Source organism: Propithecus coquereli, unplaced genomic scaffold (genome assembly GCF_000956105.1).
Source record: "Propithecus coquereli isolate 6110/MARCELLA unplaced genomic scaffold, Pcoq_1.0 Scaffold177, whole genome shotgun sequence".
Lineage (NCBI taxonomy): Eukaryota > Metazoa > Chordata > Mammalia > Primates > Indriidae > Propithecus > Propithecus coquereli.
In genome coordinates, this window is record NW_012142412.1 from 4743681 (window position 1) to 4770494 (window position 26814).

Genomic DNA, 26814 nt, shown 5'->3' on the forward strand with positions numbered 1-26814 from the left:
ATGGAAGTATTATTCACAAAAGCCAAGATATGAAAACCACCTAAGCGTCGAACAACAGATGAATGGATAACGAAAAATGTGGTGTCTGTATATACACAATGGAATGTTATTCGGCCTCATAAAAGAATGAAATCCTGACATTTGCAGCAACACGGATGAACCTAAAGGACATCATGCTAAGTAAAATAAGCCACACACAGAAAGACAAATATTACATGATCTCATCTATATGTGTGTAATCTTAAAAAAAAAAACATTGTACCCATAGCAAGAGTAGAATGCTGGTTACCAGGGGCCGTGGAGTGGTAGAAAAGAAGTGATGTTAGTCAAAGGGTAAACTTTTGGTTATATTAAACATGTAGATTCTGAATTCAAAAAAATAAACTTTCAGTCATAAAATGAATAAATTCTGGAGATCTAGTGTACAGCATGGTGAGTATAGTTAATGGTAATGTATTATATACTTGAAATTTGCTGGGAAAGTAGATCTCGAGTATCCTCCCCAACAAAAAAAAAAAAAAGGTATCTGTGTGAGATGATGGATATATTAATTATTTTGATTGTGGTAATCATTTCACAATTATACATATATTGAAACACCATGTCGTACACCTCGAACATATACAATTTTTCCCAATCATTCCTTAATAAAGCTGGGGGGGAAAACTATTAAAATGGCAAAGAAAACACTGAGATTTCCCCCTAAAAAAAAAAAAAAAAAAAAACACGAAAAACAAAAGATAAAAAAATTAACACACCACTATGACTAAATAATAAACAATTAAGATGTTAAAAAAATAACACTGAAGAATTAACTTACTGGATAAATTCTTAGTCTTCACATGAAGTGAGGGCTTCTCTAAAAACTTTATAAATAGTCGTTCTTCCCAAGACAGGAAGCAATTATTTCCACTGAGTGGTAAACAACTCTGATTTCACGGATTGTAGGTGGCTGCCCTGCAGCGTGAACTAGTCAACTCCAGAAACTTATAAACCTAAAACAGGTCCTTGACATTTATGAAGGGATAAGTGCCCAAAGCTGACAAAATGCCATCATCTAAATGCTGAAACAACAGCAGAGGATATATTTCTCTCATAAAGTGAAGTCGGGTATAATGGAAAGTTTTTTTGCCTCTTCAGATGCTTTGATGTACTGTCTATCGAGGAAGAGAAGAGCCTTGAATGTCTACTCACTAACGGCATTATTCACCGCCAAACACCTCTGCGAACGCCTTTGCAATGCTACCAACTCTAACATCATGATACTTTAGGATCTACTGCAAATATTTATAACTGCTTATAAAAAATCTTTGATCAAGGAACATTCTGCATTAATGTTATAAGAACTCCGATATACAGCCGTATTTAACTGAAGTTTGTTAGAATAATTTACTTTTCATCATCACTGTGACGGGAGAGACATCTTCTGGGGTACGGGGGAGAATGCCACACCAACGACACACGTATAACAATTCACGTATGTTACCTGTTCTTGTTTCTCCAGCCACTTGTCCACCATTGGGTGACTGGCACTCAGAGACGAGCGAGCATTGTCTCTCTGAAATTGGTTAGACCAGTTACTAGTATCCCGTGGGAGGCTTCTGTAGTTTTCATCTTTCTATTTGAAAAGAAACAAAAAGGCGTCTTGTAAAAAACTGGACCTTGCAAATGAATGATGCACCTGGCTTTTCAAAAGTAGCAGAAAAATGATTCCACACATTTAAAATACTTTTCCAAGCCTACAACAAAATAGCTGAGTGAGGACATTCCACCCAGATGAGACCTCAGAATTACAGTCATGTGCCAAAGACAGGGAAGTCTAATGACTTTAGCAGGAAAGGTGGCCACACAGGTATGCACACAATAAACAAAACACCATACTTGGCACTCCTGTCCAAATCAATCCCCCAGGTCGAGTATGTGCACCAAAAGGTGAAAAATACTTCTATACAAGACTTTAACTATGTCTCATTCATGACATTTTCTCTTCTCTTCTTCTTTCCAATCTCATCATTATATTGTGAGGTATCTTCTATAATTCACCAAGCATGTGAAAACAAAGATTAATAAACTTGTTCCTTCTTTGGATCCTCGTAGATTTGTGACTTTGCTTAAGAGACTTAAGATTTTCTGGGTTGTTCTTACTTGACTAGCTAGTAGTCGGCATTAACTCAAATATCAAGAAAAAATGGCACATCAAAATATTTGGTACATAATACACACATATAATTGTTCACTCTGACATGGTTATGACAAGTGATGTCTTTACATAAATAAATGTGTGTCAGCTAGGCCAGCCGTGGTGGCTCACACTTGTAACTCTAGCACTTTGGGAAGCCAAGGCAGGAGAATTGCTTGGGGCCAGGAATTTGAGACCAGCCTGGACAACACAGTGAGACCTTTCTCCACAAACAATTAAAAAAATTAGCTGGGCGTGGTGGCACATGCCTGCAGTCCCAGCTACTCGAGAGGCTGAGGCAGGAAGATTGCTTGAACCCAGGAGTTTGAGGTTGCAGTGAGCTATGATGATGTCACTGCACTCCAGCCCGGGTGACAGAGCAAGACCCTGTCTCAAAAAATACATACATTAATCAACTAAGTTTCTAATACTCCCCCAGAACAACCAAATGCTACTGGATGTTTCTTTCAAATAACAAATTATAACAACTTGCTTAGGCTTTTGAGCTATAAAATTTAATCTGAATATTCTGAAAAGAAATGAGAAGGCTAGGATAAAGTAGGAAAATCAAACTTTTTAGTTCAATGACTAAATCTAAATTATCTCCTACAAATTAAAAATGTCACCTCTAGTTCGACCCATTTAAATCAGCAATCAGCATGCCAAATTAAAGAGAAGTAACAAAATATTCCCCTTAGTACTCTGTTAAGAGTAGTCTGGCTATAAATACTATATACATGATTAACTGATTCTTATTCTTCATTTTTTAAACTATATGAGCACTGAATACAAATGTAGAAACAAAAAAGTGCAACATAATAGGTTTGCATTGCATAGACTTCCGTTGTAGACCAGGATACTATTTAATATTTCTGTTCCTGAGTTCCATCAGGGAATAAAACTTAAAAATGAATTAATAGTCTTGGATCTATGTCAATATTGTCACATATGGAAATAAACAAAAAAACCCTACAGACATTCAAAAATATAAATTTTGAAATGAAATGCTATAAACTTCCAAGAGTTAACCTGCAAAAAAATAAAATAATCCTTTAAAATGCAGTAGCAGGATTAAACTTCAGCAGCAAGTACATTTTACTAAAAAAAAAAAAAAAAAAAAGCACGCATGTCTGGTCGCTGCAGCTAGAGAAAGCTGTGATGGCGCACACCACAGGTGCAAGAACAATGGTGGAGGAAGGAGGACACTTTTCCATGCCCAGGGGTCAGGGCTGGCTTTGCTCATAAGAACAGGGAAACGGGGAGGAGACGACATGGACAAAGTCAAAGGAAAAGAAAAAACGAAGAAACTAAGGGTCAAAATACTCAGCCTCACCTGAAAACGTGAGCTTGAAAAAAAGAAAAGGAAATATTGTTTCACATGATAGTCTAGCAATACCCCGGACAAGAAATTCAAATAAGTCATAAAGGGTAGATAAATGTATTAGTGATAGAAACTCAAATGTCTACAAAGAGAAGGATGGAAAGTGTGGTGAACCTCGAGTACCATTTTTACCTCACGGATCTCGAGGATGTCATTGGTAGGGACCTGGCTTTTTATTTATTTATTTTGGCTTAAACAATCAAAATTTATTTTCTCGCAGTTCCAGGAGTCAAGCCTCAGATCAAGGAGTCAGCATGCCTGGTTTCTCCAAAGGCCTCTCTCCTTGGCTTGCAGATGACCGACTTCTCGTGTCCTCACCTGGCCTTTATACACGTTTTCCGCCACTTGAGCTCATTATTACACCAACTCCTTACTTAGAAAATGAATAATTAAACGGAAAGTATTAAAAATTAAAAATCTACCCTGTTTTCTCAGTAGAAATTGTATTTCAGAGAAACCAACAGTGCCAGTGGATGAGAGGAAGATTGTTTTTTCAGAAGAACGACAAATAATCGAAGTAGACTAAATAACAGAATTAGAAAAATCAGCACTTTCAACTCTTCATGAAATAATTCAGGCAAAGATAATCAATGGATACTAAACGATTAGATGAAAAGTTTACAGGGAACTGGGTGTTTGCATAATGACAAATCATCACTTGAAAAAATATCTGTCTTTAAAATGAAGAGACCAGACACCACAAAATTCTCACTTTTTTTTTTTTTTGACGTCTAGAATCCAGTATGCTACCGGAACTTGCCTGCTCCTTCTGAATCTGTCTATGCTCCTCTTCCCATAAATGGCCTCATTGGCTCTATCTACGGACTGCTTACTACTGTCTCTCTGGACAAGCTCAGAAGGTGCACAATTTCAAAGCGTTCTAACCACGCTGACAACTTCTAGGCACAGGTCAGTAGCCCTAAACTTTTCCTAAATTTATCATCTAAATTTCCAACAAGAAGTCCCAAAGATACCTCAAAACTCACCTCCTATATCAACTCATGGACCACGCACAAACATACTCAGAATCCATCTTTAACTCTTCCCTCTTCTCTTCAATTCCCACAGTTGCTAGGTCTTCTTGATCCAAAGTTTTTTGTTTTGTGGGTTTTTTTGCCAAGATTTCACTCCTTGGTGATAACCCTAGCTCAGAATCAACTTGTCTCCCGCCTTGAACTGTAACAGCGACCTTCTAACTAGACACAGGCTCAAGCTTACCCTCTCTAACAATGTCCTACACCACTTCCCGGCAGAGGTCTCTTGTAAAACACATGCTGGGTCACTTTACACCTGTAGGTAGACTGGAGGAACTTTCAGACAATCGCGTTTGTGGTACCACACACATCTCTTCACCTTCACTCTGGCTTCCTTTGCAACTAGACTTCGAATAACATTTCTTCTGTAGAAATCCTTAAGTTCTCAAACCCAGTTCAAATGTTACTTTCTCTACGGAGCATCCCGATTCTCAATAGAACTAATCACGCCATGCTTTTTGTGACCACTATATTCTAATTTTCCTTTAATTATAGTTCTACCTTATAATTTAGTTAATTTTTGAACTGCTATTTCCACTATTACAGGGAAGCCTGGGCAGAGGAGATCACCATTCATCTTTAAACCCGAGCACTTAACACAATGACCCATTCCAACGTGGACAGGTTTTGACTGAATATCTTTTTACGTTTCCTATTTCACATGGTTTCAGAATCCTGCAATTTTAAAAGATCACTTTGATAAGTTGTTTTAAAAATTGTTTAGGAACTGCTTAAAAGAGCTATCAAGATAAACTTCAATAAAATGTATTTTCACTGAAATATAATGACTATTTTTAGATCTATACTGAAAGGAGTATGCCGTCATTACATGTCTATTTCAATTTCATGTCACACCTACAGCATACAAAGTCCAAGGCAAATGTGATTATTTCCAATTGCATCTGAAAAATAGTGTTATTTCTCCACTGAAGTCAATTATGGCATGTAATTCATGCAACTGGGGAACACAGAATAATCTTATTAAGGGAGAAAATGGCTAAAGATCAAAAGGTCTGTCCTTTTACACTGCACCTGAAGAATCCAATAATTTTGTATTTGTAGAATCAACTTTGAGTAGGTAATGTATAATAAAACTGACATTCGCCCCTCATAACAGAAGTTTTCCTAATTGACGGTGAAGTCAACGATGAATTCATACATTGATTCATGTATAATGTATGAAAAGCCCAGTGATTTACAGCAATCTTAAATCATCAATTAAGTGAAGGATGTTTAAAATATATTATTTCACTGAGAGCACCATGCAGGTACTATTGGCATGTCAGCCACGGTCTTCTTCACAATCCTGCCTGAAGTTTGGATCGACTCTCTATAATACGACTGCATCAATAAACATCATAACAGGCAATATATTTTCTACATCACAATACAGTGGATGTTACACTGCTTCCCACTGAAATGTATACAGTGCATTCTACTTTCAATTTGAAAATATTTGTTTTAGTATAAATACTTTTAAATTATGGTAGTCTTAACTCTATGCAAGACTATATACACTCATTTATGCATTAAACTACAACCACAAAGTCAAATTTTTTAAATCAAATACATTTTCAAAAGTTGTATTTCATAACCGAAATGGAAAACCAAGCCATCAAACTGTGTTGCCATTAATACTTTTGCAACAGGTCAGAGCTTCAATAAATTGGAGAGTATGATTTTAAATCAATTTCATTTCCTGATCAATTTAACGCTTCCATTCTGCATTGGTAAATGTCAAAGCAAAAACAGAAATCTTGAACTTTGCTTCTTCCCTGGGGAAAACAAAAATGAGACAAAAATCTATTTTTTTAGACTTGTAAAAAAAAAAAAATCTATCAGTAGTACCAATATGTAAAAATTTTAATTACTATTAAATTTGCAGATGGCAAGAAACAATTTACTAAAGTCATTATTTTATCTAAAAGATTATATAAGGAAAATGGCATAAGGAATTACTTCTTTTTTAATTATAACTTTAATCCTCCACTTATGAGGCTGTCCCAAACAGCCACTCAGCTTTGTGCCGGGTGGGAAACTTCTTCTTGCCAGGAAAAAAACAGATGTTCCTGCCACGACCAGGGATTTTCCTTATCATCTAAATGTCCTGCCAGATCATCAAGTGTCAAAAAGCCATCCACGCTGGGAAGTGCATATTAACTTGCTGCTCCCTGGTACCATATCCTGGTGATGGAGCAAATCTCTTCCAGGGTAGGGAAAGTAAGTGTCCTCTCTCCTCTTCACCCCTCCCCAAGCCAATCACAATTCAATAAAAAGAAATCACAAAGAACCCACCCAAGGCCCTGGGATAGAAGCTTATTCCTGGCACGCTAAGCTGCGACTCCAAGGCTTTATCTACCAGAAACAGCTATTTAGCTGATAGTCAAATTTCTTGGCAAGCCTACATCTCTATGTTGCAGAAATCAGGACTGTTTCAGGAACATTACAGAAGTAATAGACATTTCTATGCTAGCATAGCAAACCCAACTCCATTTCCACTTTGTTTCGGTGCAAAAATTCCAAATGTCTTTTTAAAAATCATGAGGAATCGTGCCATACACTTCGAAATACAAAACACGCAATGCATATAAATTTCATTTTTACACACTCTACAAATCACATGGTTTCAAGTATTCCCATATGATGTTAAGATTTTAACGTAACAACATTTTTTAACTCTGCAATTGTAATAAAAGAGATTTCAATTTTCTGCTTAATCATTTCTCCAAGAAATGATACACAAAAAACAAAAGGAACTATTTTCAGGATATCTAACCTGGAATTATGAGACTGGAGTGAAATTAGTAATTATGGCTTAGGATAAATTCAGGAAAAAAAATTACATGAAGCTTGCTAAACCCATCAGTAATCACACTGTTGACTTGATGTAGCAGATTCTTTCCTGTCTTTGGGCCAGAGTTTATCTTCTGTGCCTCCCAATGGCTATACCAGAGCACGAACTTGGAAGCAACGCCAAGGCTCAAGCTTATAAGGAGACAACAGCTATAAAATAGTCTGTAAATAGGATTGTTGTCAATGTACTTTTCTGACCTTCAAATCATCCTCTAAAAAGTAAATGGGAAGGGAGGGAGAGAAGGAGGGAAAGATTGACACACACGAAAAAAATCAGGTTCAATAACCAACTTGCAAATGAAAGTAGAAAGTTTGGCAGTTGCTATCAGTTTAAATCCATCGCATGCCCATTAAGACATATTTTAACAATAAGGAAACCTGGGATTTTATCCAAACACAGTATTCGTCATCATTTACCCTAGGTGCATGGCTATTTTGAAGTATAGTAAATTATCTAAAAAGCAATATTTGAAATCCATGGTAACCGACTTCCTATGTTATCATGCCTAATGCAGCAGGAGTGAGGTCAAGAACTCATTCCTAGATTGTCTGCAATTCCTAAGCCAGTATCCAGGACACAAATGAGCATAAATACTGGTACACAGTGCTGAGATAGTACTTACGTAGATGTACCAGTGTACATCTCATTTTCATTTTTGATGACAGGTTTCCCCACATTCTTTTTTCCTCCCATTTATGTTTTATTTGTATCTATTCATGGGGTACAAGTGCAATTTTGCCACAGTGATATATTACATTGTCCCCACATTCATAGTAACTATTAATGAGAGGTGCAGAGAAGACAAAGGACAGGGTGTTTATAAACCTTTCCCACAGAACTGCAGCAAGACAGAGAGGAACCTCAAACACCCATATATTTCGTCAAAACAACAAATCGAGGTCATTAGTGACAGCTTACAGTCTACTAAACTGTAATAGAGTCTGCAGTAAGAGACACTAAGCTGAAACTTTTTACAAATTTAAACATGACATGCTCAATATCCAGAGATTCTGAACAGTAAAACATTGATCATAGCACCTCATCAGCTCAAATTTCAAGAACATTTTATTTTTAATGTCTATTTGAATTTTCATTTTAACTGAGTTTAAGTGAATAACAAAAATTAAAAATAATTTATCCATGCAAAATAATAATGCTCAAATTAAAATCTCCTAACATGTACATCATCAAATAATTTTACTAGCTTTTTTTTCTTTGAAATGATAAAGGTATCATCTGTACATTTTTCTTTGTTTTAAGAAAGGGACTCACTCTGTCGCCCAGGTTTCAGTGCAGTGGTACAATCACAATTGACTACAGCCTTGAACTCCTGGGCTCAAGTGATCCTCCTGGCTCTGCCTCCCAAGTAGCTGGGACTACAGGCACGTGCCACCACAATCAGCTAATTTTTTAAAAAATTTTTTAGAGATGGAGTCTTACTATGTTGCCCAGGCTGGTCTCAAACTTCTGGCCTCACAGGACCCTCCCACCTCAGCCTCCCAAAGTGCTGGGATTACAGGCGTGAGCCACCACCAGCCCAGTCCATCCACAGTTCTTAAAACTCATTCTGGCCTAAAAACTGAACTGTCCCTCTCCGTATGTGCTAATGCCTTTCCAGTCTCTGTGATATGTTCTCAAGAGCTTCCAGATCATAAAATTATATTTAATTCAGTGAGAAACTCAAGAATGCTGAATATGCCAAAGAAAAATTCCATGTTGGAAGTCTAACACAGAAGCACACATTTGAGGACTACAATTAAATTTACAACTAAGTTTCCTGTCACACATCCAACCCTTCGGGTCGATACAGTGACAAAACCAGAAGCGTAACATTTTAGTTTAACTCACCACCTCCAACTAGCCAGCACCCTGTTAACAGTCTTCATACCAGACAAGAAAAATAATCCCAGGAGCGTGGATCTGCAACAGGCTATGAACACAAAGGGATCCAGTATCAAAAGGGTTGGTCGAAATCACTCATGGAGATGCAGGAATGAAAAGCTTTAAAAGGACACAGATTTCTCTGAAGCCACCAGATCTGTTCCTGGAGCAAACCAGGGAATCCAAAGCAAAGAGAAATATTAGCAACGAACTCAGCCTCATCCAGGCTACTTGTTTGAACCCATTTTCCCAGCTGTTCCTAATCCAATTAAACAGTGCAGAATATCACGAAAAAATTTAGGTGCAGAATTTTAAAGCTGGAAGGAACACACTAGAGGACAGCCAGCTTGACCTCTTAGGGTATGAAAGAAGAAACAGGGATCCAAAGACGTTATGACAAATACTCTGTGGAGATTAAGATGGACAAGAAGCCCAGGTGCAGTGGCTCATGCCTGTGATCCCAGCACTTTGGGAGGCCGAGATGGGAGGATTGCTTGAGGCCAGGAATCGGAGGCTACAGTGAGCAATGATCACACCACACTGCATTCTAGCCTGGGTGACAAAGCAAGACCCTGTCTCTTAAAAAAAAAAAAAAAAAAATACTGACGAGTGCTCATGGTTACCCCTACCCACCTCAATGTTCAATTTCTACTCAATTTCCAAGAAACAAGACTTCCAACCTCCCACTCTTGATCTAACCAGGAACCACAGCTTACATGGGCAATGACAATTTCTGCCATCTAACCATTGCTACACAATGATACTCTCCCATGAGAAAGTTATCTCCTGAATTTGAACCAATTATATAATCTTCAATCACAAACTGTATTTGTATTAGAGATGGTTGGTCCACTGATAAAAACTACACAGTCTTAAGAATACTCATAAGTAAAATCTTGCATTAAAATGGTTTTAGATTGCAAGGATCTCTTTCCAGGTATCCCTGGGATCCTCTTCTTTATCCTATGAAAACATGCAGAAAACGGTGGGGAGGAGACAGATGAGGAGGCAATTTTTATTGAATATATATTTTTTTGAGCTACAGAAATGTTATCTCCTCTTGGATTCCGGGTAACTAAAGAACAGAGCCAAAGAGGAAGCAGCAGTCACAGCAGATTCATTTCTTGCACAGAACTTCATAAAACTCAGCATGGCCACTCAATTCTCCTATACCCACCACCATTGAACTACCAGCAAATGTCAGGAACAGAGAAAACGGGACCACCGTTTCTGACCTACACTCCCTCCGACCCAGAAGGGCGAGTATATGAGAAACAAACGGAACTTAAACATCTCAAGTCAGATTGAATTTTTAAGAGGCTGACTCATTCTCTTACAAGACAATAAACATGAAGAGCAACAATTTGACTAACGCTGCTTTACTCAGAAAAACAAATTTAAATCTGAAACAGCCTAAAAACATTTTAGAAAGTGCTATATACTTCTTAACTTTGAAGGCGAGAATTACATATCCACATTTCATGTTCCTTCAAAAATACACAACTTTAAATGTGTGTGTCTGAAAACTAAAATTATAAGTAACAATAGCATTTTGCAACAAGAGCACTTTGCATAATACCAGGAGAAGAAGGGAACAGATGTCAGAGAAAGAGGGAAAGAAAGAGAAATACTTACAGCAGTTGCCTGATTCCAAAACACCTACAGTCTTACACGTTATCTAAATGTGCATCATGAATCTTTTATATATTTATCTATCTAAGCGTTTTTCACTTTCATTTAAAAAGGAATGTGTGGCCGAGGCAAAGAGGATCACTTGAGGTCAGGAGATCAAGACCAGCCTGAGCAAGAGCAAGACTCCGTCTCTACAAAAAGTAGAAAAATTATGGCTGGGCACAGTGGCTCACGCCTGTAATCCTAGGACTCTGGAGGCACAGGCAGGCGGATGCCCTGAACCCAGGAGGCTGAGGTTGCAGTGAGCTATGACAACGCCACTGCACTCTACCTGGGGTGACAGAGAGACTCTGTCTCAAAAAAAGCAAGCGGAATGTGTGCATATATACATACATACATAAGATTTAAAGAAATTACTCAAATTTAAACATCAAGACACTTGCATCATCTATCACGAGCCTGCCACTGTAAAATATCAGCACTCTGTTCTTCCATTTTTCAGTCCATAATCAACTCTTCCCTGGACCAGATGGCTCACCAGAAGAACTGGGTAAGTTCCGGGGCAGCCCTGGGATGGTCCACCACAGCTTCCCCTCAGCTTTAGCTTCCAAGTGCTGCTTCAGGTAAACCATCTCCACAGATACATTTTTGAAAATACAGAAAGCGTTTATTTTCACTTATCATAAGCTTATCCTACATATTACCTCATACAACAATGCTGACTTTTCTGAAGAATTACGTCTCCACAGGGGAAGTGTTTAGCATAAAGAAATTAACGGCACAAACTTCTAAACGATTAAATCCCTCTCTCTCCAACCCCATCAGCGCAAAGACGTGTTCTCTGAATAGCATATTAATATTCGAGGAAACTAGTTTTGTCCTCCATTTATGATGGAAAAATTATAAGTTTTAAAAATGTGATTCAGAAAATTTTTGAGTCATTCCTGTTGAAACTTCGTTCCCCCACCTGGGAAAAAAACCTTAACGATCTAATGTGGACATAAAGCAGTTATTGCAACGAGATGCTCCCACAAAAATTAAAGACAAAAGTGGAAGAACCCAACTATGAGAACTCAGCACATTCATATCACAACTTTATCATTTAACAGCTGGGTTAACTATCGGGTGAGTTATTTAAACTCTCTAAGGCTCTACCTGCTCATCAGTAAGATGGGAACAGCAGCAGTACCTCAACTTCAGGGGGTGCCTGGGACCAGCAAGTATGGAACACAACTTGGCTACCATTACATGAAAACAACAAAACCTCAAAACCAGATATGGCTTAGAGATAGGATAGACGGAAACCATCTCTACTCCCAAATGGTCAAAAACCTTGACTGGAGCGAATTTCCCCAAAGGCAGCCCAGACCACAGTGGCAGGTGGAATACACGTAAATTAAAACCAAGGACGCCCAAAGCCAGAGCAGCTGGGAGGCCAACACCAGGCACCCTAGTCCCAAGCAATCCGTCTGATATTCTTCTTGTTCATGATGGGACTGGAAGCAATGAGATCTAACCTCACAACTCAAAATAGGTAGGTTTATAAAGCCAAATTATCAAAAATTGGAAATAGAAACCACCTTTAAAAAGATGAAATGGGGCCAAAGTACTTTTAAGTGTAAATAGGCTATGTGAACTTTTTTTCAATATAAGTTAATAAATGATATTTCCTGGTCCTCTCCCCTAAGTCAAGAAAAACAGGTGTAACATATTCATTTCCTTCCACACTATGTGTAACTTTAAAGGTCCTCAATAAGGATTCTGATTTTATTGGGGATTTATACTCCTGGAGTGGTTTGTGAACTCTAAAAATATCACATCCAGGCTCAAAGAAAAATGTTCTCAATAGCACCTTGGGATTTTTACAACTTGGAACACAAATTATAATATTTAAAGCATATGAAGGCAGATTATATTCTTAAATGTGGCACAGAAATAGATGAGACTAGGTTATTAACAACTCAGACTACGTGAGCTTGGCACCTGAAGTCAGTCTCTTGTAGAAATGATTGTAACTATCACTGGCAGAGAGTTCAAGTTAAGATCTTTAATATGCAAAACAGACAGGTAAAATGTACTGTTTTAGAGAGCTTTGACAGGAAGTACAAATGTTGTAGTAGAATAAGCTAAGATCTAGGTCTCAGCTGGATCTCCCTTGACACTAATGCCGCAGAAAATTAAACATCGCTATAGGTCTATCACAGAGGAAGCAGGGCACCATATCTCAGCTCATCCTCTGAGGTTTTGGATGGTTATTATAATGCTGGCAGCCACGCCTGGCTCACAAATCACCAAAAGATAGGCAACTTTTTCTCAATAGCCAGCTGGTCAAGTTTACCAGTTTATCCCTTTAAAAATAAAATGGCATTTTCGAATATACCAATATGACACTGGCCTTACACATTAGAAAGAATAAATGAAGAGAAGCAGAAACCAAGAAGACAAAAGGTTTTGAAAGGGATGAGGGAGCAGAAAAATAGGTAAATGTAGGCTTACTACTTTATAATAAATAAAAAATCAAACGAGTAAGAAGCTATTTTAGAGAAGCATGGAGTAGGATTCAATGTTAACTATTAATACAGGATGTCCTAAAAGTCACCATACATAGGGAAAATGGGAAATTGTAGCTAAATGTACCATTCTTTACAAAACATTCATTACAAAATTTTACAAAATTTTTCCTTTGTATGGAGACTTTTGGGACACCCTGTATATTGTCTGCATACCAACTGCAAACATTTTCTTGCTCTCAATAAAAGAGGAAATAGACATTTCTTAATTATATCTTTGTCATCTCTCATTTCTTTGTATTCAAAGTGTGAGATTTTTTTTCTTCTAAATTTAGAAAGAATCTTAGAAAAAGTTCTTAGAAGAATTCATTAAAGATTTTAATCTGAATGCAGATACTCTGGAGATACTATGTGTCTGAATTAAAATTGGAGTCTTTATACATACAGATACTGGGAATTTGCTATCTTAACCTCATGTATTCAAATGCACTTTGAACCAAGGTGGGGGGGGATTCACAAAGAAACAGTAGACGGAAACATTGTTTTTATCATAGTTTCTATCTAGAACATATATTTCCAGTTCTAGTTTTGCACTGATGGGAAGTATCCAATATTTCAATGAATTGTTGTAAGACTTCTTAAAAACATTCAAAATAAAATTTTAATTGATTTTCAGTTGAAAATGATAAATTTGTGCAATCTAAGTATAAAGAAGTGAAATGTCACGAAATCAAATGAAATAAATGTTCCAGATTCTATTCTGCTACAACAGAAGAATTAGCCTATATCTTATAGGGTGCTATTCTGTAAAGAAGAAAAAAAGAGAAAGAAAAGAAAAATTAGGCTATAAAGAAGATATCTCAAAATATCGTTATACAGTCATGCACAGGATATTTCAGCCAACAATGGACAATATGATAGTGGTCCATTCAAATTATAATACTTGATTTTTATTGTACCTTTTCTATGTTTAGATACACAAAAACTTAGCACTGGGGTTCAATTGCCTACAGTATTCGTGCAGTAACGCACTGGGCAGGTGTGTAGTCTAGGAGCAGTAGCTGTATCATGCAGCCTAGGTGTGCAGTAGGCGCTGCCATCTAGATCTGTGCAAGTACACTCTATGATGTGCACGAAACCATGAAATCACCTAACAACACATTTCTTAAAACATATCCTGATCGTTAAGCAACACATGACTGTATTACTGTTTGTCTGCTGTTAAAGGAGCAAGCACACTTTCTTTCTCGGCTAGACCTGAGGCTCTTTAAAAAATTAAAAAAAAAAAAAAAAAGGACTGACCACTGGAATCCACAGAGGAGCTTTAAAGCAGCACACACACAGTACAAATTCCCTGAAGTGGGCAAAGGAACCTGTTGGTGCATATGTGTTTCATCTCTTGAAAGTCCACAAGCAATTCTGCTGCACACTCAAACAGAACCATTAAGCTATACGGGGGACAGTAACTTCTGGAACTTAGAAATAGGACCGGCTGCTTGTTTTCTTCACCCACCCACCGCCCCCACCCATCTAGGCCTTCTGTAGTACTCTATACATCGTAAGTACTGTATTGTTCATGAATTTATGTGAAACAATTACCAAGGGCTTGTAAAATGTTCATCTCCTTGATCAAATAAATCCACTTGAGGAATCTAGACTAAGAAATAATCGGAGATGTCAACATAAATTGACATATAAGGATAGTCTCTGAAGGGTACTTCTAAAGGTTACTTGTATGAGCAAACAAAGTTGGCAAAAATATAAATGTCAAATGACAGAAAAACTACCAAGTAAAGTTGATGAACACCAATGATAAAAAAAAAAGATCAGTACATAATAGAACATTATGCAAGCTATCAATATTTACGAGACATGGGAAAATTCTCTCAATACAACAGAAATTAGGAAAAATGGCAGGAAATTAAACTATCCTTGTTGGATGATTCCCCATTGGAAACAAGACCAGCCAACATTTGTGTGGAGCTATGCTTCACAGAAGTCCTGAAGTTAATATGCCAAAATGCCACTACTATTCATCTTCAAGATTTCAAATTACAGTTATCCCTGGGGCACTGGTTCCAGGAGAACCCGCAGATCCCCAAATCCACGGATGCTCAAGTCCCTTATATAAAATGGTGTAGCATTTACAAATAACCTACACACATCCTCTGCTATAGTTTAAATCGTCTCTAAATCACTTACAATACCTAATACAATGTAAATGCTACATAAATAGTCATTACTGTATTGTTTAGGTAATAATGACAAGAACAAAAAGTCTGTCTATATTCAGTATATTTTTTTTTATATTTTCTATCCATATTAGGTTGAATCTACAGAAGAGGAACCCACAGATATGGAGAGCTGACTGTACATATCTGCTACTATTAAACATATGTTCTGCATTACTTTATAAGCCAAGAGCAACTAGTAATATTATCAGAAAAAAATTGTTTTGAGGACCTTAAAATGTACGACAAAAAAAAAGTTTATGAAAATAATTTTCTAAATTTAGAAGACAGATCTCACACTTTTAATAAAAAGAAGAGAGAGATGACAAAGACATAATTAAGAAAGCATCTCTGCAGGAGGTTGCACGTATCAGGGGTATTGGAAAGATACCAAACATGCCAAGCAACTAAATCAAACAGAAATAATAAACCCAGGGGGTAAGAAACATTCCAAAGTCTCTAAGAAATTTAGAAAAGGAAAGGGAAAAAAAAAAAAAAGCTAATGATGCCAATGCAATATGTTCCCTTTATTACTTACTTCCCCTTTCCCTGATCAGGTAAGAATCTCTCTTGGGAACTTGTCAAGACACGGTTTTATGCTAAATCTACCTACGTTAATTTTTTTTTTTTTTTTTTTTTTTGCAGGGGAGGAACATAACTTAGAAAATCAACAGCTCTCATTATTTAGCGTAAAGAAACAATGGCTTGTAAGGACAACACAGTGAAACAGTACACAGTCTTTATCCTTGGCACTTCATGGTAAGTTGATTCTGCTAAGTGCCTCATTATGTCTTTCTTGATGGGATGAATCGAATGCTCTCCACAGACTGGCTGGCCTCTGTATTAACAGCAACACTGACTTAATAAGGATGACCAAAGAGGTGGCAGAATGATTTCAGCATTCGCGCCGACTGAAAGACTCTTTCCCAAGATGAAATATTAACCACACGTTAAATCGCAAATGAAAAAGCAGCTTCTAGCCAGATACTTTCCACGCAAAGTGTGAACAAAATGTTCTCTGAAACCATTGGAAAAGATAGTCACGGCCACAAATGCTGGAAACTGGAATGAGTAAATATTCCAAAAAACTTTTAAGAAAAGCTAATACTCCTTTTCCCCATCTATGTTTCACCTCCAAATAAGAGTACAAAAAATTTTAAGAAATCCAGAAGTCCACACATAGAACCCTTGGTCTCCCCAAGCTCTCAGCCAGTTTTGTATCGTTAAGGTCTGTCCACATTGTCCTCTAAACTTAACAGTGCAGTGAGATATTAGCACGATCTCAACTTGGAAGACTCCATCTCTCATCTACGGTTTTGAACCACAGAGAGTTCAACATGGTAGTGTTCTAACATATCAAAATGGAACATTCCTGCTCAGAAATAAGAGGTTGTAATTGATTGGTAACATTATTTTTAAACTATTTGTTTTGCTTATTTAACTTGAAACAATATAAGCCTACTACTACGGAAGTGAGTTATTCAAGAATGTTATTGTAACCATTAGAGATCAATGAATCAGACTGAATGCTGATCTAATTTATTTCCATGATTTTATACAGAAAACCTAAACCACTACACACTAATAAGAATTTATAACATCTTAAAATTGCCCAGCACAGGGAAGCTCTCATGGATTCAACAGAAATAAGGAAATGTAATGCTTCGTATCTGATCAGCAAGTATGCTTTCCTCCTTTCTGAATACTGAAAAGAGAAGTCTTTTTGTAGCTAAAAATAAGATACCAATTAATCATATATATAAACTCTCAGACTAAAATGCAAACAGCATAAAATTTAGACAGCAAGATTAGTAAGTTAGTATTTGAAAAGCAAAGCCAAAGAAAATTCAAAAGACTAATTCATTACACATTACCATTTACAAGTATTCTATCCGAATACGATGTCAGCTACAAACATATATGTAGATCAAGGCCTTTCCTACAGGAAAGTGTGGGCATTTGGATACATTAAATACTACTCCATATAGGAGAAAAGCTTTCTGAATATGTACTCCCTTTTATTTTTTTTAAGACAAATAACATTATATTCAAGGATATCTCACAACACTGATATTTATAATATTAAAAGAAATGGTAACAGTATAAATACCCAATAATAAGAGAAGGATAGAGTATACCCTAAAAGGGAATATTTCACATTAAAAATATTTTCTAATAAAATCCATACCAGGGGAAATCCCTATGAGAAAAATATAACAAAAATAATCAGCATCCAAGTAGGTGAACACGGCATGACTTCAACCCGTGTGTGTGCGTGTATATGTGTGTCTATGTATTCACTAATCTTTTAATACTTGCTGTTGCTGGGTTTTGGAGTTACAGGTCATTTTATTTTGTTCTATTCTACTATTAATAGTTTCCCAAATTTTCTACAATGACAGATGCATATTATTTAAAGCAAAGTCAGTGAGGAGGATGTGGTTAACGGGCATGAGCATCTCAGCTCTCTGCTAGCACAGCTTCCTACGCCGAGGAGACTGGCAGGCTAACGCTCTATTTCCCAGACTCTTCTGCAGGTAAGAGTCTGGACATAGATTGGATCCACCTATTCCGATTCCACAAGGGAGATTTTAATGGTGGTTATGACACAGGGAACTTTCCTGGGCTACTGTTACCGGCAGCATTTCCGAGTTCCAGCTCCAGTTTCACAGGCGACAAGAGGTAAAGTGAGCACACCTGGAGACAGGTGCTAGTAGCTTGTGGGCAGGCTCAGGTGGAAGGAGTCCAGGTCCTTCGACTGCAGTCCTGCCTTCTTCACCTTGGCAGACGGTTTAGCTCCCGGGCAGGCCAGAAGTGCATCACTGCAGAGTTTTAAAGGTTCTCCAGGCCCAGCCTCGGGCCTGCTCTGCAACCCCTCCAGTGATTTTGTGAAAACAAATTCTAAGTATTAAGTCCTTCTATGTTTACAACACATTTTATCTTTAAAAACAGGTTCTGTTTGCTGCAACTGAAAGTGACTCACATACTCAAGATGTTGAATGACTTAAAAACACAACACTGATTGCCCTAATGACTTCTGACCTGTATCCTTCAACTTGCTGAAAACCTAGCTGAAATAAACTTTTTAAACTACCAACTTAACCTGTTTATACATTCCAAATAGAATATTCATGTAAATTAAATTAGATCTATTTGGAACAAAAATTAAATGTCACGAGTCCTATTCACACATAGGATTCTGCTTCTTTGGGTGTCTACTGCATGATAATGTCCTCAAATATTAATATCTCAAGCTAATTTTAATGAGCAGATACTCCAACATGGTCCTTCATCAAACCTGTAACAATGAAGTACTTTAGGAGAGTGAGCCTAATGGTTAAATCTATAATGTAAAAATTCAGAAACTAAACATACTACTCTATTTTTTTCCTAGTAGATTCTTCTCAGTTTAAACTTACATATTCCATGTACTTTTTTTGTTTACGTGAACTAGTACAAAGAAGAGTTGTTTTGTTGAAATACAAAGTTAAGAGAAATATTTAAAATAAGAATTTTTATGCAGATACAAAGGATAAATTTACCAAATATCAAGCTACATCCATTTTAATATTATGTGATGAGTATTATTTCCATATTTCTCAATATTTACTGTGCTAAATTACTGGCTGCATTGAAAAAATGTTAATTCATTCAACAGGTGTTTATTGAGCACCTACTTTACAGATTCAGCAGTGAAAATTACAAACACAGCTTACAGCTCATGGGTAACAGGGTAGAGGTATGACCAAATGGAGCAGTAAGGGTTCTGTAGAAATATATGTCAAAGAGCATTAACAAATTTTTTTAAATAGACTACATAGACTACAATAAAGTTTATTTATTTAGCTAAATAAATAAAGTCAAGGACTAAAATAAATTAGAACCAAGGAAGAAAATAATATTAAGATTAGACGGCACTCTTTCATCTTGTAGGGAGACTTAAAGGGAATAAACTTATCAATATCCTAGGGCAGAATGAATTATCGTGAAGTCCACTCTCACCCTTAAAAGCCCACAACGCTACAAGTTCTTTAACGTGCCTCCTGAGCCAGTACGAACACTTGCTTACACACATGTAAACTATCCCTGTAAGGACATACAAAAAGAAAACAGAGGGGTTGCCTATGAAGACAAACAGGGTGCCCAGGAGACAAAGTAGGAAAGGGACTTCATATGATACACACTTTATGTTACAAGTTTCTAATTTTAATCATAGGAATAGATTATACGTTCAAAAAATGAATGCATTCGTAAATATACACCAGGCAGGGCACTGAATTTTATCAGAAAATTCGAGTGTGTTATAAATAGGAGGTTCTCTGCACTTACACGTGAACGTCAATAATACACACACAAAAGGCCACAACGAAGATGCCCTAGAAGCAAACGGTCTACCTAACAAGGGACACTCGTCATCGCTACCGAGACGACAGGAGGCACAGTGGGTGGCAGCAAACAAGGAGAGGTGGTTACCTTCCTGTCGCAGGGTTTCGGGCTCCCAGCAGGGTTCTGCTTGAGGAAGCCGGCTGTTGTGGACCAGCGCGTGGGGTTTTTCCTCGAAGGCTCTTCAGAGGAAAAATTATTATCGCTGACAGAAGTGGAGAGTCCAATTAAAGCTGGGTCACTGCTTCGTCGGACATGAAGAGGCATATCTGTAAATATAACAAAGCCCTGGTTAAAAATAAGATACGTCTGAAAGGACAGGTTAGGATAATGCTGTGAAACGCCAAAGATTAAAGAAGAGAATGACACGTTTTAAAAAAAGACAATGGGTGAGCATTCTAAATAGAAATTCCATTTGTTCCTTTAAAATGGTTTCTGGTGAAAGAGACCAGGTGAAGTGTAGCTCCCAGCTAGACTGCCCAGGCTCCTGTTTGGGCCTCACAGCTTGTTACCTGTGCGGCTCTGGCCAAGTTGCCTAACCGTTCTCTTAGCCTCTGGATCCTTCCAACTCACGTGACAATAAAATAGTACTTCTTTCGTCAGGGTAATGTGAGGATATAAAGTGCTTTAAACAGTGCCTGACACATAGTATATACTCAGTAGAGAGTAACAATAACAACTATTACTGCTAATATTTAATACTTTCCCACTGTTTCCAAATAAGTTACCATATATTTCATCAGAAATAAATCTAAGCAACTAAAACAAATTTCATCTAACCTTTAATCATATTTGCTAGATTAAAAATACAGAATCTATAGAGTTAATAATTTATTGTATATTTTCAAAATAGCTAGAACATTTGAAATGCTTCCAGCAGAAAGAAATGATAAATGTTTGAGGTGATGGATATCCTAATTACCCTCATTTCATCATTACACATCGTATACATGCATCAAAATATCACATGCACCCATAAATATGTACAATTATGTACCAATAAAAAAAATCTCTTCGACACATGCCAAAAAAACCACAGAGTCTAGACAACGTTTGGGTAGTCTATTAAAAAATTTTGTTGAATAAAATGTTTCTTCTGGCTGGGCGTGGTGGCTCATGCCTGTAATCCTAGCACTCTGGGAGGCCGAGGCGGGAGGATTGTTTGAGCTCAGGAGTTCGAGACCAGCCTGAGCAAGAGCGAGACCCGTCTCTACCAAAAATAGAAAGAAATTAATTGGACAGCTAAAAATATATAGAAAAAATTAGCCGGGCATGGTGGCGCATGCCTGTAGTCCCAGCTACCCGGGAGGCTGAGGCAGGAGGATCGCTTGAACCCAGGAGTTTGAGGTTGCTGTGAGCTAGGCCGATGCCACGGCACTCTAGCCTGGGCAACAGAGTGACACTCTGTCCCAAAAAAAAAAAAAAAAATGTTTCTTCTGCTCAATAAAGTATTATCAGAAAATGTAGAGCCCAATCATATGTCTCATCCTCAAGACAGAGAAAATCATCAAAGTATTATGTTAATATGCAGGTAGTTTCTGCCATATACTCACATATACAATTACATGAAAGGCAGCATTTTAGCAACTGCATTCACATAGAACAAAAGTTTGCTTGCAATTGCTACAACAAAATCAATAAGAAACTCAGGCAAACATTTGTATCAGCAGCACTGAGAACATCCTGGCAGATCCGATCATTGTTACAGCAGAGAAGAAACAGAACTACAAGAAGCAGAGAGATGAAGAGTATATCGAGTCTCCAACAGTTAGAACCAAAAGTCCCACACACCAACTGAGTGAAATCACTCGAAAACATAATAAACACTGTGATATAAAATTTAGGTTAAATTATATTTAGAGTAATCTGTTTTAAAAAACTAGGTTGGAAGTTAAATATTTATTTAAAAGCCTCTAACAAAACAGTTTTAACCATGAAGCAGTAAACTTATTTATTCTATGGAAAACTTTTTTTTTTTTCTCTCTCTTAAGAGACAGGGTCTCACTCTGTCACATAGGCTGCAATGCAGGGACATTATTATAGCTCACTGTAGTCTCGAACTCCTAGGCTCGAGCAATCCTCTCACCTTAGCCTCCGAAGTAGCTATAGTGGACAACAGGTGCACACCATCATTCCTGGCTAATTTATTTATTTATTTTTTGGTAGGGAGAGGGTCTCACTATGTCCCCTCACTAGGGATGGGTCTCTATACATTGCCCAGAACAGCCTCTCATTCAAAAATGAGAAACATTTCTGAAACACTGATGCATTGGCCAGTGGTGTGGATACATAGATCCTTGAGGCTACTAAAGACAGGCTATTTATATACATTGAAGGCCACATTTAAACCGCTGTCAATCCAATAGTCTCCAAGATGGAAAAGCAAATTAAAAATAACCAGAGAAAACAGAAGCATATGAATCATAGCAATATTGCATTTAACATTTGCTTCTACATCATGAAAATTTGATAACAATAACACAGTCTGAGCAACACTACCGGAGGAAAAAAATATGTCCAACATTTAATTTAATATTGTTGGTGGTTATCTTAATTTGCTGGGAGAAACACATACATGAAAATTATAGAGAATACTTCCTGGTTTTTAATGTGTGCAAATACCTGTGACAGCCCTTGCTGCTTATAATTTGCACCCAAAAAATAAACACCAGTAAGAACTAAACAGTCACTCTCAAAACAAGTGCACAAAAATACACACCTAAGAATCTACGTGTGTTAATTACAACACCCTTACTATAAGCAAAGTTCTCTACCAAGAGGAGATTATTCCAAGAATCATCAAATAAAAAATGTAAGCAGAAAAGTAACAAAATGGGAAGGAGAAGAGGAGGCTAAAATCATTCTAGACAAATACGACACTGTTACTTAGATACGGGTTCTGTTGCTTTTCAATTACGGGGTGTTAATTATTCACTTGTTAAGCAACTCTGTATACCTTGATCTCTCAATACCTGTGTGTGTGTGTGTGTGTGTGTGTGTGTGTGTGTGTGTGTGTGTAAGTCTAAAAGAAATGCTATTAGTTCACAAGAAAAGATCTTTAACACATTGATTGCCACCCTAGAAAAAAAATGTTTTCCTTGGGGCCATATTGTGTTATTACAAAAACAGAATAAAAACTTTGAAACAAAATGATCCTTTCTAAAGTAATGATTTATTTTTTGTTGTGTTGTGTGAGTTATATGCAATTGTCAATATTAATTGTAATAATATCAACAAGATTTTCATGAACTAACTGCAAGGTTTTGCCCAGGAGACCACCCATCACGTAACACGTATGCTACATCATGGCAGCATGAGGGGCCAGCACGCCATGCGGCTCCCAGGGTAAAGAGACGTGTGAGTTACATATGCTTCACAAGGCCCTGGGCCCAAAACTAGCATGAGTTAAATCCAATTCACATGGCAGTTAATGTGTCTTTTAAAAAAAAAAAACAAAAAACAGTAGAGACTTATGTACCAAAACAGTATTCACTCTCTATAATAAAAGATCCACATAAAAGTATATTTCAACCTCAAAATAAATCCAAGGACTCTATAATTTCACTGAATTGGCTAGGCCACAATAAAACAGCTTACTCTGCTTGTGTTTGAAAATATCCTCAGGAGGCTACACTGCATACATGATTTTGATTAAATAATTAGGATTCCCTCCTTCTGACTAGCCACAAACACTGCGTTAATCTGTTAGTCTGCAACAGACAAAAATAATTAGCATTTTTATCTGTATATATTAGCATCTATGTATCTGTAACTCTCTAAATAAAAGGTGCACGCGGGAAAGGGAGGGGATTAGAGACGAGGTAGGTTGCAGAGGGGACGGCAGGTGCCGTGGTTAGTCTCTTCCAGGTGGGTGGCGGGGGCAGTCACAAGGACGCTCCATCATGCGGCCCTTCCCGTGAGTTCTTCCCACATTAAACTTTTTGTTTTCATTGCAGTGACATCGCTGAAAGACATTAATATAAATACAGTCTGGATCTTTCATTTGTGCTACCTTGTAGCTGAGTACTGCCATGCAATTTCAGGACAGTGTCCTAGATTACCAGGCTGATGAGAAAAGAACAGAACCCACTCGAACAAGTAGTGTGTTCTCACTAAGGGGATGCCAAACGACACCCTTATGATGTCAAAATCAAGGTTTTCTTACAGTTGCAAGTGCAGTAGGAACTGAGTCATCATGGCACACACAAGCAGCCTCACCAGCTCCAAAGGAAGATACCCCTGCAACCACTGGGCGGGTCTGTCTTCACGCTGCCTAAGATTCAGACTTAGCAAGACGTCATCATCTCTCACAATGATGGTGTGCCCATTTGGACTTGTATCGGTTTATAATTGTCTTCTTGGTTTTGTGACTGCATGAAACTTACAAGGCATTTTAAGGCAGTTTACACACACATACACACACGCATGTGCGTGCACACAAATTTAGTAACACTGTATTAGAACCAATGACTTAACACAGAAAGATCTTAATCCTTTAATTTAAATGAGTCACTCGGTACATTAGTTATGTGCAAAAACATATGACCCACGACACAAATGAGTAAGTTGAGGCTAAAAGAGATGACATGAAGAGCACAGGGTCACAGAACTTTCCAGCCAACACTTTAGGTTCCCGATCCAGTGCTCAATCACAAATCATGAAATAAGTTCTATTATTCAGCAATGTATTGAAAAACAAGTTCCATTTCTAGCTACCTGTGGATATAAATGTTAGTCTCAGTTTCGTAAACGCGAAGAATGTTGCTGTTTTCAAAGGAGAATTATGCACTGAGAAACCATATGCTGATTTTAACTGACCACATCATTTCATTTTGGGGTGAGGAAGAAACATGACGTTAACCATACACATACACTGTAACAACAGGCTTCCAAATTTCAGAAATGTTAACATAGGAAAAGGAAACCAAAAAAAAACCTATTGGTTAAACAGAGGAAGTACAGTGGGTAAGACGATAAAGTATGCTTGAAAGGAAACAGGCCTACATCAGTGGTCCCAAACTTTCACCACGGGACCTGTTCATACTCTAAAAATTAAGCACCTCGAAGAGTTTTTGTTTATGTGAATTATGGCTTAGTGATATTGACCATTTGAGAAGTGAAAATGAGAAAATTTTAAAAATATTCAGTTAATTTATTTTAAAGTAACAATGATAAACCCATCCCATGTTAACACAAATAACATAATTTTACGAAAACTCTATTTTACTAAACACAGCATGTTTAGTGGGAAGAGCTACAGCATTTGACGTTTTGCTTAACAGAAGACATCTGGATTCTCGTATCTGCTTCTGTATTCAATCAGCTGCAATTTGACAAAGTATACAAAGGAAAAAAGAACTTCACAAATACGTAGCTAGAAAAGGGAATGATATTTTAATAGCCTTTCCAGATAATTGCGGATATTCTTTAATACTACAACAAAACTTGACCAAGAGTAGTTTCTCGACGGTTAGCTGCAATAATGGATGTGAACCTTTCTTTCTTCGTTACATTAAAATCGACTTGGCTGTCCACACTTTGGATGGATCTTCTACCCATGAAAAATTCCATAACATTAGTCGTTTGGAAAATATTAGTTATTGAGTTATGCCAGTCTTCCAAATGTTGATACATTTCTTCATATCAGAAAATTACACGTTAATAAATCTACCAATTTCATCAGAAAAGTCTTCACATTTTGCAAAAGCAGTCATGCTCACAGTGGGATATAAGTTTTCCAAAACATAATTTTCACTAGAATGACTGACAGGCTTGCATCATTCACTTCTTAGAAACTTTCTGCCAGACACCCACGTCTGAATAACCACGGTTTTTCTGTCCTCCTTTCAAATCAAACTGAAGTTCCATGAAAAAATGGCTACCTCAGCATGTAACTCAAACCATCGCAAAAGAGTTTCTGTCAAGACAACCACGAAGCTTCCATATGTAGCAGAAATGCTTGGGGCCCACTGACATTTTGTCAGAAAAATGTTTAAAAATTGGGCACTCAAGGGTCAGGTTTTAAGTAATCATTTTTTCTGCTTCATTAAGGATAGTGGATGAATATGGCTTTTTCCCCCCCAACTATGAGATGAAGAATACATTTGGTGCCACTATCTTGATTTTTACCAAGTGACCTACATTTTCCCCCTCGGGGCCTGGGCACCATTGGTGCTGATGTGATCCCAGTGAACAACATAAAATAGGTTTTGATAAAACTCTGGAAACAGTTTTGCCCTCACAGCCCCCCCGAAACGATCTTGGTGACTCCTAAGCACACACAGCACATGCTAAGAACCAACGGCCAAGACTTGTGATCCTGGGACATTGGTTCCCCTCTCTGGGCCTCCGTCTGTAATTTGTAAAATTACAGGCTGCGCTAATAGGTTTAGAAGATCCCTTTAATGCTAAAAATACGTGATTCCACCTATGTTCGTACACACCTCGCCAGTGATCATCCACCAATCCTCATCCTAACAGAATTCATAGCAATTTATGAAAAATACATTGGAAAACATATAAAAGCATTTCAAAGCAGTATCAGCAGGCATTATCAGGGTACCTCTAAACAGGGTAAAGTATTACTAGCAGCGTAAGAAAATGAAAATACATAGGAGTTGCAGGGAATTGTGCAGAAGTAGCTGCAAACGGCATGAGGTCTTTTAAGGAGTTGAATCTGATTTCAAGGAAAGAGATTCCTATAAACATCTGGCCTTATCAACGAAATGA

General features: G+C 37.4%; 1 protein-coding gene across 1 annotated transcript in view; it reads right to left on the minus strand.

Annotated features, from left to right (window-relative positions):
* The window catches only part of PARD3 (par-3 family cell polarity regulator), a 714541-nt gene that overhangs the window by 371576 nt on the left and 316151 nt on the right, over positions 1–26814 (minus strand). Inside the window, exons 4-5 of the mRNA XM_012642182.1 lie at positions 20176–20354; positions 1487–1618 (exon numbers count right to left, since the gene is read on the minus strand). Coding sequence (XP_012497636.1) covers positions 1487–1618; positions 20176–20354 — 311 coding nt within the window. The remainder of the gene's footprint in view (positions 1–1486; positions 1619–20175; positions 20355–26814) is intronic.